This window comes from Tiliqua scincoides, chromosome 2, assembly GCF_035046505.1.
Source record: "Tiliqua scincoides isolate rTilSci1 chromosome 2, rTilSci1.hap2, whole genome shotgun sequence".
In the NCBI taxonomy this organism is placed as follows: Eukaryota; Metazoa; Chordata; class Lepidosauria; order Squamata; family Scincidae; genus Tiliqua; species Tiliqua scincoides.
Genome location: NC_089822.1, coordinates 126,006,064 through 126,019,027, shown reverse-complemented (window position 1 = coordinate 126,019,027; position 12,964 = coordinate 126,006,064). Strand labels below are relative to the sequence as shown.

Here is a 12,964-nt window from a genome sequence, read left to right as displayed (position 1 = left end):
GTGGCCCATCGCTCATAGTGTACATGCTTTTGCATGCAATCCCCAGAGCCTCTGGTTAAAAAACAACAAAACCCTTGGGTTACAGGGCTGGCAAGACCTCAGGGACTATTCTGACTCTCTGAAAAGACAAGACTAGGATAGATGGACCAACAGCGTGACTCAGGCAGGCAGTTTTGTATCTCCAACCAATCTCAACGTTTTAAATTCAAATATTCAGCAACTATTTTTAGACCTTGTTGTGAACTAAAGTGGTGCATATTCCCAAGTGTGCTACAGATAATTAAAGAGACTCTCCTCCTACCAGCAGGTTACACTTTTTGCTCATCAGGTTGTAAGGGAAATGGTCCCTTTCCTTTTAAGCTCCTCAGTAAAGGCATCTTCACTGTAGCTTTGCTTAACTGAACACTGAAGCACTCAGAATTGGATAAAAACATCTGTCTTCCATTAGTTCTCCACTCCCATTGCACATATTACTTCAAAATATGGAAAAAAAACACAAGGAAAAAGAATGAATCACTCTACCTGTTACAAGTGTGATCCAATGTCCTGCTCAGATTATTCACAAAAAAACCCCCAAAATAAATTAAAAAAAACACACGCACACACAAAAAGCAGACACTAATCTAGGCTGGGTAGATCTGAATTTATTGATAGAAAAAAAGAGTTGTGAATCATCTTAGATATGCCTAAGCAGAGGCTGGATTGTTCTCACCCTTTCCTTGGGTAAGAATTGCCCACCTCCAGTCACTCTTTAAGTAGGCCTGATTGTTTAGCATTCCACTGCAAGAGAGATCTCAGCCAGGCTTATGGATAAAGAGACTTCACAGAAGTAAGAGCCAGCCCTTACACATGGCTTTGCCACAGGGGCAAACCTGTATTTTTATGTAGTCCACAAACTCCTATGCCTAAAACCCCAGCACACCTGAAACAAATTAGAGAGAACTACGACATTCGTTTTCCTCATGTCTTTCCTTCAAAACTACATTCTCTCTACTGGTTTCACTAGCCCAAGGCTGCAACCCTGCATGCCAATTTGGTGCTGTATGGAAGAGACAGGTGAGGAGTAAAACTATACAAAAGGAGCAGTTTTGCCCTCAGTTCACAGTTTACAGCACAGACAAAAAAGGGAAGGGGATGCTGAAAAAGGCCCAAAAGGGAAAGAATGCCCGTTCTTTCTCTCCCTCATCCTCACCACCACCTCCAATTCGACATTTTCAAGGCACACAGGTGAGACACTGCCTTGTGGGGACGTTTCTGTCAAATACATGAAAGCTTTGGGAAACTGAAAGGCAGTCATTTCAGCTCTTCCCACCTGCTCCATGTTGAACCCAAGAGCATTCTAAATGGGGTTCCTTTTGATGCTTGTGCCCCAAGTTGTTTCAGGTCAAATTTAATGGGAGCCCTCAAGTCAGGTGGGCAGTCTGGTTTGTGTGTTCCCAATGCTGACAGAAGGGACTGAGGCCAAAGGCTTGGCCCAGGAGGGCACTGTAGTTTCTGCCCTGAGACACTGGGCCGGTGAAAGCCTTTTACAACGCAACGAGGAGAGTGGCTGAGAGTTCCAAAGAAATTCATGCGACAGGAGCTGGTCTGTGGAGACAGTTTGCCCCTATGAGAAAGACGTCCTTCACACTTGCCACTTTTTATACAAAAGGGATTTGGCCACTTTGGGAATGCACCGGTCCTCCTCATGAAGGAGTGAATGATGCCAGCCAAACCCTGCCGGAGAATAGCCACAATGCCCGTATTCTGATGTTTGGTGAAGTTCAGAAATCCAGTTCATCCGAATCAGTGCCACCAGCAGCTGGCAGCTCTTCCTGGCTGCGCCCCCATACGAAACGATAGTTGTCTTCTAGCTGGCGCTGCCGCCGCTGTTCCTTGTGAGCTTCCTCTGTGCCTTGGATCTGGGGAGGAAAGAGCAAAGCAAAAGGGGGAAGATCCTAGTACGCAAGGTGGGTGACAAATTCTAGGATCCATGCCACTGCCGAGGATATTTTGGTGTCTGGGGCTCTTCTCAATAAATGGAAATGAAGCACAAATCTTTGCCTTTGAAGCAAGGAAGAGGATTAACTCGCTTCAAAAAAGCCTCTAGTACTGAAAGCAAAATGGCACCTGCCTCTTCTCTTCTGTGACATAGGACACAGGGAGGCTGTAGTTTTTGCCAGAGGAAATGCTGCCATTGATCTACTGGCATAAAATGCGCACAAAATCCCAGGAGGCGGTCTCTTGTGCAGGTGTTGCTGAGACAAATGGGAGCTGCAGTCCATTCATTTCAGGGAGGTTTGCCAAAAATAACTCCCGGTGGGTTTGTACTCCATATATCAGATCCCTCTCTGCACCCTTTAAGGGAACCTAAAAAAGGTAGCAATCTCACTTTACCTCATGATTGGGCTGCTTCTGAAGCAGTAACAAAAGAACAAGCCTTTGAGCATGTGCAGAGTGCTGCCCTTCCCACAACCATAGTCAGCTTTCAAGCTTCTTGCATTAAAGAAGAGAGGCTTTCAAATTGAAGGGTGGGGTTTGCAAGCAGATGGGAGTTTTATCCCCCACCCATTTTAGCCCTGGGAGAATAGGAGGACAGCCCCTTAACCTATTATAACTACAAATGAATCTTAGGTCCTCACCAAAATATTGAAGAAAATGTCCTTGAGATTCTTGGTGTCCTCTTCTGACAGCCAGTGAGCATCATCATCATCATCTCCAAGACTGCCAGTTGTTACAATCTTGATCTCAATTTTACCTGCCAGTCACAAAATCAGCCAAAATGTTAGCTGGTCACTTTTAGGAAAATGGCACATGAAGACATAATGCCACCATGGGAAGGTTTAGGGTCCAATCCTAGCTACCTTTCCAGCACTGCTGCAGTCGCAATGCAGCCCCAAAGTAATGGAGCAAATGTTCCCATACCTTAAGGAGGCCTCTGTGACTGCCTCAACACAGGATGCAGTGCACGCCTCATTGGCACAGCTGCAACAGCACTGGAAAACTGGACAGAATTTGGCCCTTAGCTGGCTAGGAGAACCTTCCTCAGTGCCACTTTTAAAATGCAACTGCCACCAGCACATCTCTTTCCTTCATCTCCCTGTAATGAGCTAAAGCAGAAGCACAACTGGACCTCACCGCACTGAACCTACTGCCCTCCATAAACCCCAGCGAAGTAAAAGGAGGTGTGACAGGTAAATACTGTGTGCAATGATGTCATGGCAAGCATTTGCGTTGCATCACTAAGGCCCAAATGCTATCCAACTTCCCAGTTCTGACACAGTCATGCCAATAAGGCATGCGCTGCATCCTGCAGTTGGGAGGTGTCATGAATAAGTAGATGTTAGGCCTAGGTTAGCATGTGAAGCCTGAACCAAACTAAGACAGTGTAACTGAGAAGTTGCTAGCAGTTCCCAGCTGCAAGAATGTGAGTAAATAAACAAAAGGATTGTTGTCTCTCATTTGCTGGCCAGAAAGGACAGATAAGAATTACAACCCATTGGAATGTTTTGCACCTCAGTAGACAGAGAGGCGCCTGATCAAGCGTGATGGAGTGCAGCTGTGGATCTCCAGCTGGGAGGGGTAAGAACTAGGAGGAGCTAGCAACCAGGTCCACTTCGAGAAGGTTCTGTTCCGCAAGAGTCTGATTGGACAGTCTAAATAAGTATGAAGTCACCTCAGTACTATTAGCATAAGAAGATAATAATGAGTGCCCAGGGGGTGTGTGGGTTCCTTCTTGGCCAGAGTTTTTGGGTGCAACATCCTGCATGTGTGTGAGCTCCATTGTTCATCATGGGCACCTGGCCTCATAGGTAGCCCTGGAGCTAACAGATCTACAAGAGTAACTGACCCAGGTGAGAGATAGGCATTACTAGATATAGCCAGCTAGCTTTATTATTTTATTGCTGATATGTTACCTAAATGTTTATGCCTCTAGCATTTGCTGCCTTATGTAACCTTATGTACTTAATAAACTAAAATCTCTTTTACCAAGTGTTTTCATTGTCTGTTGGGGACAAAGGTTCAGAATCCTGCCTAGCCGTTCAGCAAGCTACCAAGTGCTCACTGAGGTCTAGTAACTTGAGAACTGAAGCTTTAACTGGAGAAAGAGCTCAGTGCCTGCAAGGGATAGAATTAAGCCTAGAGGGTCTCAGTGTCCCTGGACTGAGGCACTGGCACATACAGGGTGGTGGCAGTAATACTGAGCAGAGGGGCCTTGAGGGCTTTAGGGTTCGAAAACCCTGAGCACCCCAAACCCCCCTATGTTTACAACAGGGAGTAGTCATGAAGGCCTCCTCAAGGTAATGGAATATCTTTTCCCTTACCTTGGGCTGCATTGCAGCTATATTGGTGCTGCAAATTTGGTTAGGATTGCACCCTAAGAGGTGCAAGAAAGAAGCATACAACCTTTTAAGGAAGTATGTAGTTGCAAAGCTTGCAACTTGCAAAACTCTGACTTGAAAAACTGCAAACATCTGGAACAAGAGCAGGGCTAGAAAGAGGTTGATTTTGAGGCTCCCTCCCCTCTAGCAGTACACAAAAAACTGCAGTAGCTGTGAAGGGGGCAGAAAGAACACTCATCTTTATACCACCACATTGTTGCTCTGCATTTAACAGAACCAAGCCTTATTGAGACTGTATTCTTCCTCTCTATGCTAGGCAAAAGTGCTCCACATGCATCTCTCATAGCTTTCCCACCCTCCCCCAGCACCTGGCAGAAAAAGGAGCTGGCAAAGAGCCAGGAATCAGGGAGGCATGGCCGAGACCAGCAGCATGACACAGGGGGTGGTCCCTACTCAGTTACAACCATGTAGTAATAGGGCTGTGTGTGCATGCCTACGTATTGACTGCTGAACTAAAGTTTGGCAAGTCTGCTGCAGTTCAGAGTTTCAAGAGCAGGGAGAATCAACAATTTTAAGAATGAAGCACCAAACTTCTTATAAGGCTTGGTTACAATCCATTGGAAATTCAAGCTGAAAGGGGCACAGGCTTTAGCCCAACATAGAACTATTCTGGAAGCAGAGGAAGATCATTATAGACCAGCTTTCAACAGAGCCTGGAGGAATTCTCATGGAACTGAGAATTCCCCATTTCACTTCTTTAACAGCGTGGTTGCAACAGACATTAGTTAATAAAAGAGCTTGTCAGAATGCATGAAGCATGCCCCAATGACTTCAGTTTACCATCTCCTCCTCTATGTCTCAAGACAGGTTTTTCCCCCTAGTTTCATGCTCAATAAACTTGGATTATATAATCTGAATTCATTTTAAACATTTGCTCCTTGGAATTAGCATGACTTGAAATGGGGACACATCTGAGACATTAAATTTAAAATAAAAGGCATTTATATTAAGGTAGCAACACCCAACCACAATCCTCATCGTTACCCTTCTGAAAAAAAGGAAGCAAATCAAGCACACAGTTTGCTCCAAAGCACCAAAGATACTGTTTGCAGAAGAACTAGAACTGCTGTTGAATCAGAAGAGACCTATTGCTAAATGTACACAACTTCCGTAAACAGAGTCAGTATATCAGTTCCTCTAGACCAGGCCACTTGCGGCCCTCAGGGACTCCCAAACTGGCCTGCAGGGAGCCCCCAGTCTCCAATGAACCTCTGGCGACTTGCTGGAGGTTGTGCTGGCCCGACACAACTGCTCTCAGTGTGAGGGCAACTGTTCAACCTCTCGTGTGAGCTGTGGGATGAGGGCTCCCTCCACTGCTTGCTGTTTCACATCTGTGATGCAGCAGTAGCAGGGATGGAAAGTCTGGCCTTGCTTTGTACAAGGCCTTTTATAGACCTTGAACTATCTTCATTCATTCATGTAAGTTCCATCTCTAATATATTCACTGTAAATTTATTCAAATTTGAAATGTAAATCAATCCTTTTTTTCCCCCAGCTTCCAACTCAGTGTCAGAGAAATTATGTGGCCCTCCTGCCAAAAAGTTTGGACACCCCTGCTCTAGCCCAATGCTCATCTGACTGGTGGTTGCTTCCCAAGATTTCCAAGGTCTTTTCCAGGCCTGGTACCAAATAACTTAACTAGAATTTCAGAAATAGAACCTGGGACCCTCTGACTGCAAAATATGTGCTCTGATGCCAAGTCCCCGTCCCAGTCACTTTCTTAAAAAAGAACAAGGGGGCAATGTGGCCTCAGAATCATTCTCAAGAAAAGCATTAAATCAGATCATGTCTTGAGGTTATCAGATCAGGACAGCAATAACGCTGTTTGCATTCCAAGGCTTTGGGCAACCTTTCATCCCCGATTGTGTCTTCTTGAGAGGACTCCGATACCCATATCTCAAAATTGCCTACTACCCGTTGCCCAGGTTGTGTGGCTGCATTACCTTCTGCCTTCAGGCCTTCCTTCTCCAAGAGGTCCTTAACCACATTCTCTACGTGGCGCAGTTGTGGGTTGTCCCTGCTCATCTCTTGAACTCGCAGCTCCTTCTGCTGAGCGCTACCTGGCTTTACTTTAGTGACCCTGACTTTCACGCGCCCATCTGTGTCACCATCTGAGACAGAAAGGGGACAGAGGCACATCAGTGCACCAGCGGGTGGCTGGGTGGGGAAGCAGAGCAAGCTGGATAGACCTGCCAGGTTACACAGGCTGTGTACACAGCCTGCACTAAAAGGGAAAGGGAGGGGTTCTTTATGCCAATTAGTTATATTACACTTGCATTAGAAAAAAAAAAAAGAGAGTGCTCAATTGCAATAGCAAGCTTTTTGCAAAACATTCAGAACTTTTGCAATGGTCCTGGACAGCAGAGGAAAAGGAAGGCAAGAAGTCCCAGAAAGGTGTGCAAATTAGCCCAGTTGATCAGGCCTACAGAATTTGAGACTCACCAGGCTGAATGCACCAAACATGTGTCAATCCACCAGGAGCCCAATTAGCCTCCTAGTTTTAACCCCTGTCTGCAACCACAAAACCAAAGGGGCTACCAAGCACCTGGAAGGCAAGCGAGCAAACACCATGGCTTGTTGATCACAAGTTCTGCAGGCCTGCAAGAAGAATGGGGAATAATAAACTGCCTCAGTGTTGGGAAAGAAGTATTCCACAGGAATGATTTGCAAGTACAGCATCTTATACTGGACTTGGAGCCGAGTCCCCCGAAAACCTCAGGTTTACATTAAATGCTAGTTTCTAGATCTTAGGGCGGGGGTTCCGAAAGTGTGTGTTGTGACACCTTAGGGCATCGCAGCACTCACACGGGCACCATGGGATGTCCACAATGACCTGTTCCATGTGTTACCCTGGGCATTGCCATCTTGGATCTTGCAAATCTTGTGAGATCCAAGATGGCAGTACCCAAATCTCATGATCTTGAAATCTCACAAGATTTGGGTGCCACCATCTTGGATCTCACAAGATTTCGCAAGATCTGGCACCCGGCTGAACTGGGAAGAAGAGGCTGAGGGGGTGTTATGACCCAGGTTAAGTTTGGGAACCACTGCATTAGAGATATGATCAAAGGCATTACCTAAATGGATAAAGGCACTAGCTAGATGGATTGTCAGAAAGCAAAAGGTCAAATAGGGTGCCCACAGCTTCAGGGCCCAACTTGGCTTCTTGCCCTTTACCACAACCAGAGAAAGAGAATGGTATGCAACAAAAAACAGCATAATTTTGCTCAACCTGCACAATGGATAAAGGTTGGCATTACAGACAAAGGTCCTGAAGGAGGAGCTGAGAACTTTGGCAGTTATGTAGGTGGTCAAACTACTCCATAGCAGAACATTATTCCCGATTCATTTGGAACTGGCAGTGGCTAAGCAGCAGCAAACCGAAGCAGGAGTCATGCCTCAAGTGAGCAAACAGCAATTTTTTGCCCCACTAACTTCACAACACTTTAAATGGGAATTGGGTTCTCAACGGCTAATATTATAATGCCGTTGTACAAATCGATGGTAAGGCCACACCTGGAGTATTGTGTCCAGTTCTGGTCGCTGCATCTCAAAAAAGACATAGTGGAAATGGAAAAGGTGCAAAAGAGAGCGACTAAGCTGATTACGGGGCTGGGGCACCTTCCTTATGAGGAAAGGCTACGGCGTTTGGGCCTCTTCAGCCTAGAAAAGAGACGCTTGAGGGGGGACATGATTGAGACATACAAAATTATGCAGGGGATGGACAGAGTAGATAGGGAGATGCTCTTTACACTCTCACATAATACCAGAACCAGGGGACATCCACTAAAATTGAGTGTTGGGTGGGTTAGGACAGACAAAAGAAAATATTTCTTTACTCAGCGCGTGGTCAGTCTGTGGAACTCCTTGCCACAGGATGTGGTGCTGGCGTCTAGCCTAGACGCCTTTAAAAGGGGATTGGACGAGTTTCTGGAGGAAAAATCCATTATGGGGTACAAGCCATGATGTGTATGCGCAACCTCCTGATTTTAGGAATGGGTTAAGTCAGAATGCCAGATGTAGGGGAGAGCACCAGGACGAGGTCTCTTGTTATCTGGTGTGCTCCCTGGGGCATTTGGTGGGCCACTGTGAGATACAGGAAGCTGGACTAGATGGGCCTATGGCCTGATCCAGTGGGGCTGTTCTTATGTTCTTATGTTCTTATGTCCGAAAAGCTCCTGTCTCCAATTCCTACAGTGCTTTTCTCTAGTCCAGTGGTTCTCAAACTGGTTGGTTGTGACCCACCAGCTTGTGTAACGATGCCCCGTTCCCTTTAAGGGGCGGGACAGGGGAAAGCAGCAAAGCAATCCCCAGGATCACGCTCCTGCAGGGGAAGGAGGGTTATTTTTTAACTACCCATACTGGCCCACCTCACCCCAGCAATGTCTGTTCTAGTGGCTGTCTGCTGGTATCCATTTGCATCTTTTTAGATTGTGAGCCCTTTTGGGACAGGGAGCCATTTAGTTATTTGATTTTTCTCTGTAAACCGCTTTGTGAACTTTTAGTTGAAAAGCGGTATATAAATACTGTTAATAATAATAATAATAATAATAATAATAATACATGCTCCTATGGTCCGGGGGTGTGGGGAGTCCTGTGAGCGCTTGCATGGCTCCCCGCGGCTTCTAAACAGTGAAAGCTGCAAGAGCAATTCAACCAGAATGGAATTTCCAGTTTAGTTGCACTTGCAACTTTCACTGTTTAGAAGCCAAAGGGAGCCCTGCAAGCACTCTGCAAGACTCCCCACACCCCCGGACCATGGGAGCACTTATAGGTAGTTAAAAAATAGCCCCCCTGCCCCCATAGGGGCACGATCCTGGGGATTGCTTTGCTGCCCCTGCCCCGCCAAGACCTACTTCCCCGGAGCAAATCTCCCTGGAAGTTTGAGAACCACTGCTCTAGTCATATTCTTGTCCCACAGTAAGAAAAAGCAGATTGAAAAATGGTTGAAGATGCACATCTTTGTATCCTGTGAACAGCCAAACCACTTTAAGAGAACAGATACTTCAGGTCTAGGTTCAAATATTCATTGCTTACATAGACAAGCATCTTCAGCCTGTAAGTTCCCTGCAGGTTCCAAGAATGGAAGAAGCCGGTCTGTGAGAGACTGGCTCTCAAAGCTTTCATAGGAAGTTCAGAGCCTTGCCCAACATGTTCCATTACTATACTACTCTTAGTTCATGCCACAATTTACGAGAGTCACTTGCTCTCACAATCATTTGAGGTCACTCCCAGACATTCCGTAATGGTCTTTGAGAGCAAGTGCATCCTTTGTTTCTCCATTCACAGCAAAATGGCACCCTCTGCTGGCCAATTCAGAAATATCCACAGATTTAGCAAATACACTCAAAACAGTAAATTCCACTATCTGCAGGGACAACCAGAAGAAAAATGTACCAGTTGCTGGCTTGGCTGCACTGTCTTTCACAGCATCTCCTTCACTCGCAGCCCCCTCATCTTCCTCCTCTGGCAACAGTGGCAGCTGCTGCTGCTCCTGTTCCTTGTCACCTTTATTAGGGACTTTGCCAGAGTCCAGCTTGTCAATAAGCTTGTTGAGGGTTGAAGCTAAAGACTTGGAGGCTTGCTTCCGATCGAACTCTCCTTTCAGGCCTTCTGTTTCCAGCTCATCCTCCACCTGCCAGGAAATGATCAGGTAAAGAATATAAGATCTTTTGAAGAACCTAACTATTTATTGAAGAACCTAACTATTTTATTTATTACAAGATTGCAATAACCTGTTCTTTAGCCTGACATCTCCAAGAGCGAAAATGCCAACAAAATCATTTTTTTAAATCTTAACCACTAACACTGACAAAGCAGAAGACAGCCAGGCTTAGGAATTGTGGGGCCTAATGCAACACTTTTGCCCCCCCATGGGGACCCTTCCATGGCCCCCCACTCACTGGGATGGGGAGAAGGCACGCCTAGGGCCAATGGTGCCTGCAGCAAAGCACAGCACCTGGAAGCAGGTGGAGGTGATGCGATGACATTCCCACCAACCGCTTCCAGGGGAGCCCATTTCAGCCACATGTGGACAGGCAGGAGGACCCACCAGTAGAGGGGCTCCACTTGCCATGCCAGCCTCATGAATGTCAGCTGATGAGTGACATCTGGCTGTGGCAGTGGGCAATCTACTTGCAATGCCCCCCCCCCAAGGCCAAAGCCCAATCGAGCCCAATCAGTGCAATGGCCAGCCCTAGAAGAGTTTGCATTTTAAAAAACAGAGAATAAAGTAGAATCTAAACAGTGTAAGTCTCCTATCATGGCCCTTGCCCCTCCCCCATCACATTGGTCTGGTTTTCTACATTAAAAAGCCCAATCCTTTCCTCTGGTATGGTAAGCCTGAGCATGCAAGCAAGAAATGAAGTAGTTAAGAACAACTAGAACTGGAGACTGATTTTAGAAATGCTTTTTGGAGCAGAGAGAGAAAGCAGGCAAACAGAACCGATCCCTTGACTCCTTGCCTCATCAATTATGTGATCAAACTCCTTCTCCATCTCAGATTTCACCTCCTCCTTCAGCTTGGCCATTTCTGTCTTGGGTAGCAAGATGTCCTCCAGCTCCTTCTCAAACTTGCCCAGTAGCTCTTCCTCCTCCTCCTCCTCCTCCTGGCCCCTTTCCTCAGGGGGTTCAGTCTCTAGAGGTGGCTTATTTTTTGGTGGGGTTTCTTGGGATGTCTCCTCTGATTCACTAGCCTTCTCTTTGCTCTGGAAAGAAGAGCAGAGGGAAAGATTACAGAAATTGCAAGGGAAGGTTGCCTTTCCAAAGTATTTCAACTCCAGCCAGAGAGAAGCAGGATTTTGCCTTCATGGGATATCTTTTAGATCAAAAGGGAGGCAGGCACATAGTATTGCCAAGGACATTGATCCTGATGCAGCTATCCAGGGATTTTTCAAGGAAGATGCAAAGAAGGATGACAGATTCCTGCAATCTCCCATTCACGGGACTGTCCTAGGGAAAAAGCAATACCTGCACGACCAATTCCAATGTTAGATTTTTACAGACACTTCTACAAAAATCTTTCCAAAAAGTATTTCCATGAAAACACATATCCTGTCACTGGAGATTCAGACTCCCCCAAGGACAAGATCTGATCTTTTAAATATATCCCCTTTCTCAACTATTACCTAAATTAATGTGCCCCCAAAGTGAACTTTAAGGTAAGTCACTTATCCTTAGGATAGGTAAGTTCTATCCTAAGGATAGAACTGATTACTGACTTTGGAAGAGACAACAACAACTTGGGACAGCTTTCTGCTCTAGATTCTCAGCCACGTTCATCAACCAAGCAGACCAAGATTGGCTGAATTCCTCTGCACATCTTTACTGCAGGATAAGTGGTTCAGCCTAACATAGGGCCACACAACAATGGAGGAGCAGTATAATTCTATGATGCATGATCTAATCTGGAGGCTCAGAGAAACAGAGTTTTCCGAGCCACATCTTATGTCCAGCCTGCCACAACCACCATGAACAGCTTAAATGACACCAAAAATGTATTTCTATGCCACTTACACAAAAGTTTGATATAGCCATTAATTGAACCAACCTGGAAGGAAGCAAGCCTGGCCACAAAGCCTTACCTTCCTAGCACTCTCCTTCAACTCATGAATGAACTGAACCAGGTCCCCAGGGTTCCTGATAACTTTGAAGTGAATTTTTTTCTTGAAATCTGAAAGAATCAGACAAAAATATGTCAGACCCAGTGGCTGGCTGGCAAGAATCACTTCATCAAAATTCTGTGTATTCCAAGCTGCATAACCCCATTAAAGTTGTGCAGCAAAGAAAACCAAATCCTACAACCTATAGAAGTCATGCAAATCAAGCCAATTTGCATACATTTAAATTAGGCAAAACATTCTGCTTCTACTGATTAATGAGTCCCACCCATTAAGTTTCCAATTTTTCCCTAAGCATTCAGAGATACTCAAGGGCTATTCACACTTTGTTATATGAATATATACTGTCTGCACACATGTGTGCTACACATACATTCTGTTTTAGAAGTGAGCTAGATCTAGCGTAGAGAACTAGAACTAGTCTATCCAGGGACTCTATCTTCACATGCAGGGTAGATTGTGCACACTACTGTACATGTGTTGAACACAACATATGAACAACTGCATTTGAACACTGAACACAGATTCTATACTGAACACAGATTCCACATTTGTAATGTGTGAATAGCCCTTCATATTTCATTTCTTCTCTAAATAAAAAAGCAAGATGTCAAATCTGAAGGTTACAAATAAACTTAAAAATTACATTTGGTTAAATTTGGGTATAGTTTGGTGAAACAAAGTCTCAAAATCAGGAAGAGGACTCAGCAGGATTTCCAGGGATTGGAGGAGTTCAGTATGTCTCTGGCTCTCCTCATCACTGGCAGAAGCAAGGTAAGTGCTGATAAAATTTCTATATAATCACAGAATTGCTTTTCTTGGTGTAAAGGGCAAGTTATGTTTGTGCAGAGTTTTTCTTTTTTAATACTGTCAATACGCACAGCTGTGGAATGACTTAAAATCTACTATTTTTAATACCTTTTCTGACCCCCTTCAGAAAATTAGTTTGGATCAATGCACACT

At 45.3% G+C, this 12,964-nt stretch overlaps 1 protein-coding gene across 2 annotated transcripts in view; it reads right to left on the bottom strand.

Annotated features, from left to right (window-relative positions):
- Positions 1-629: 629 nt before the first annotated feature.
- OS9 (OS9 endoplasmic reticulum lectin) overlaps positions 630-12,964 on the bottom strand; it is a 33,601-nt gene continuing 21,266 nt past the window's right edge. Inside the window, exons 10-15 of one of the 2 annotated variants that reach the window (XM_066614025.1) lie at positions 11,966-12,054; positions 10,847-11,089; positions 9,780-10,017; positions 6,326-6,493; positions 2,622-2,737; positions 630-1,901 (exon numbers count right to left, since the gene is read on the bottom strand). In XM_066614025.1, coding sequence (XP_066470122.1) covers positions 1,764-1,901; positions 2,622-2,737; positions 6,326-6,493; positions 9,780-10,017; positions 10,847-11,089; positions 11,966-12,054 — 992 coding nt within the window. In that variant the 3' untranslated portion in view covers positions 630-1,763. The remainder of the gene's footprint in view (positions 1,902-2,621; positions 2,738-6,325; positions 6,494-9,779; positions 10,018-10,846; positions 11,090-11,965; positions 12,055-12,964) is intronic. The other variant, XM_066614026.1, reaches the window with a different exon arrangement.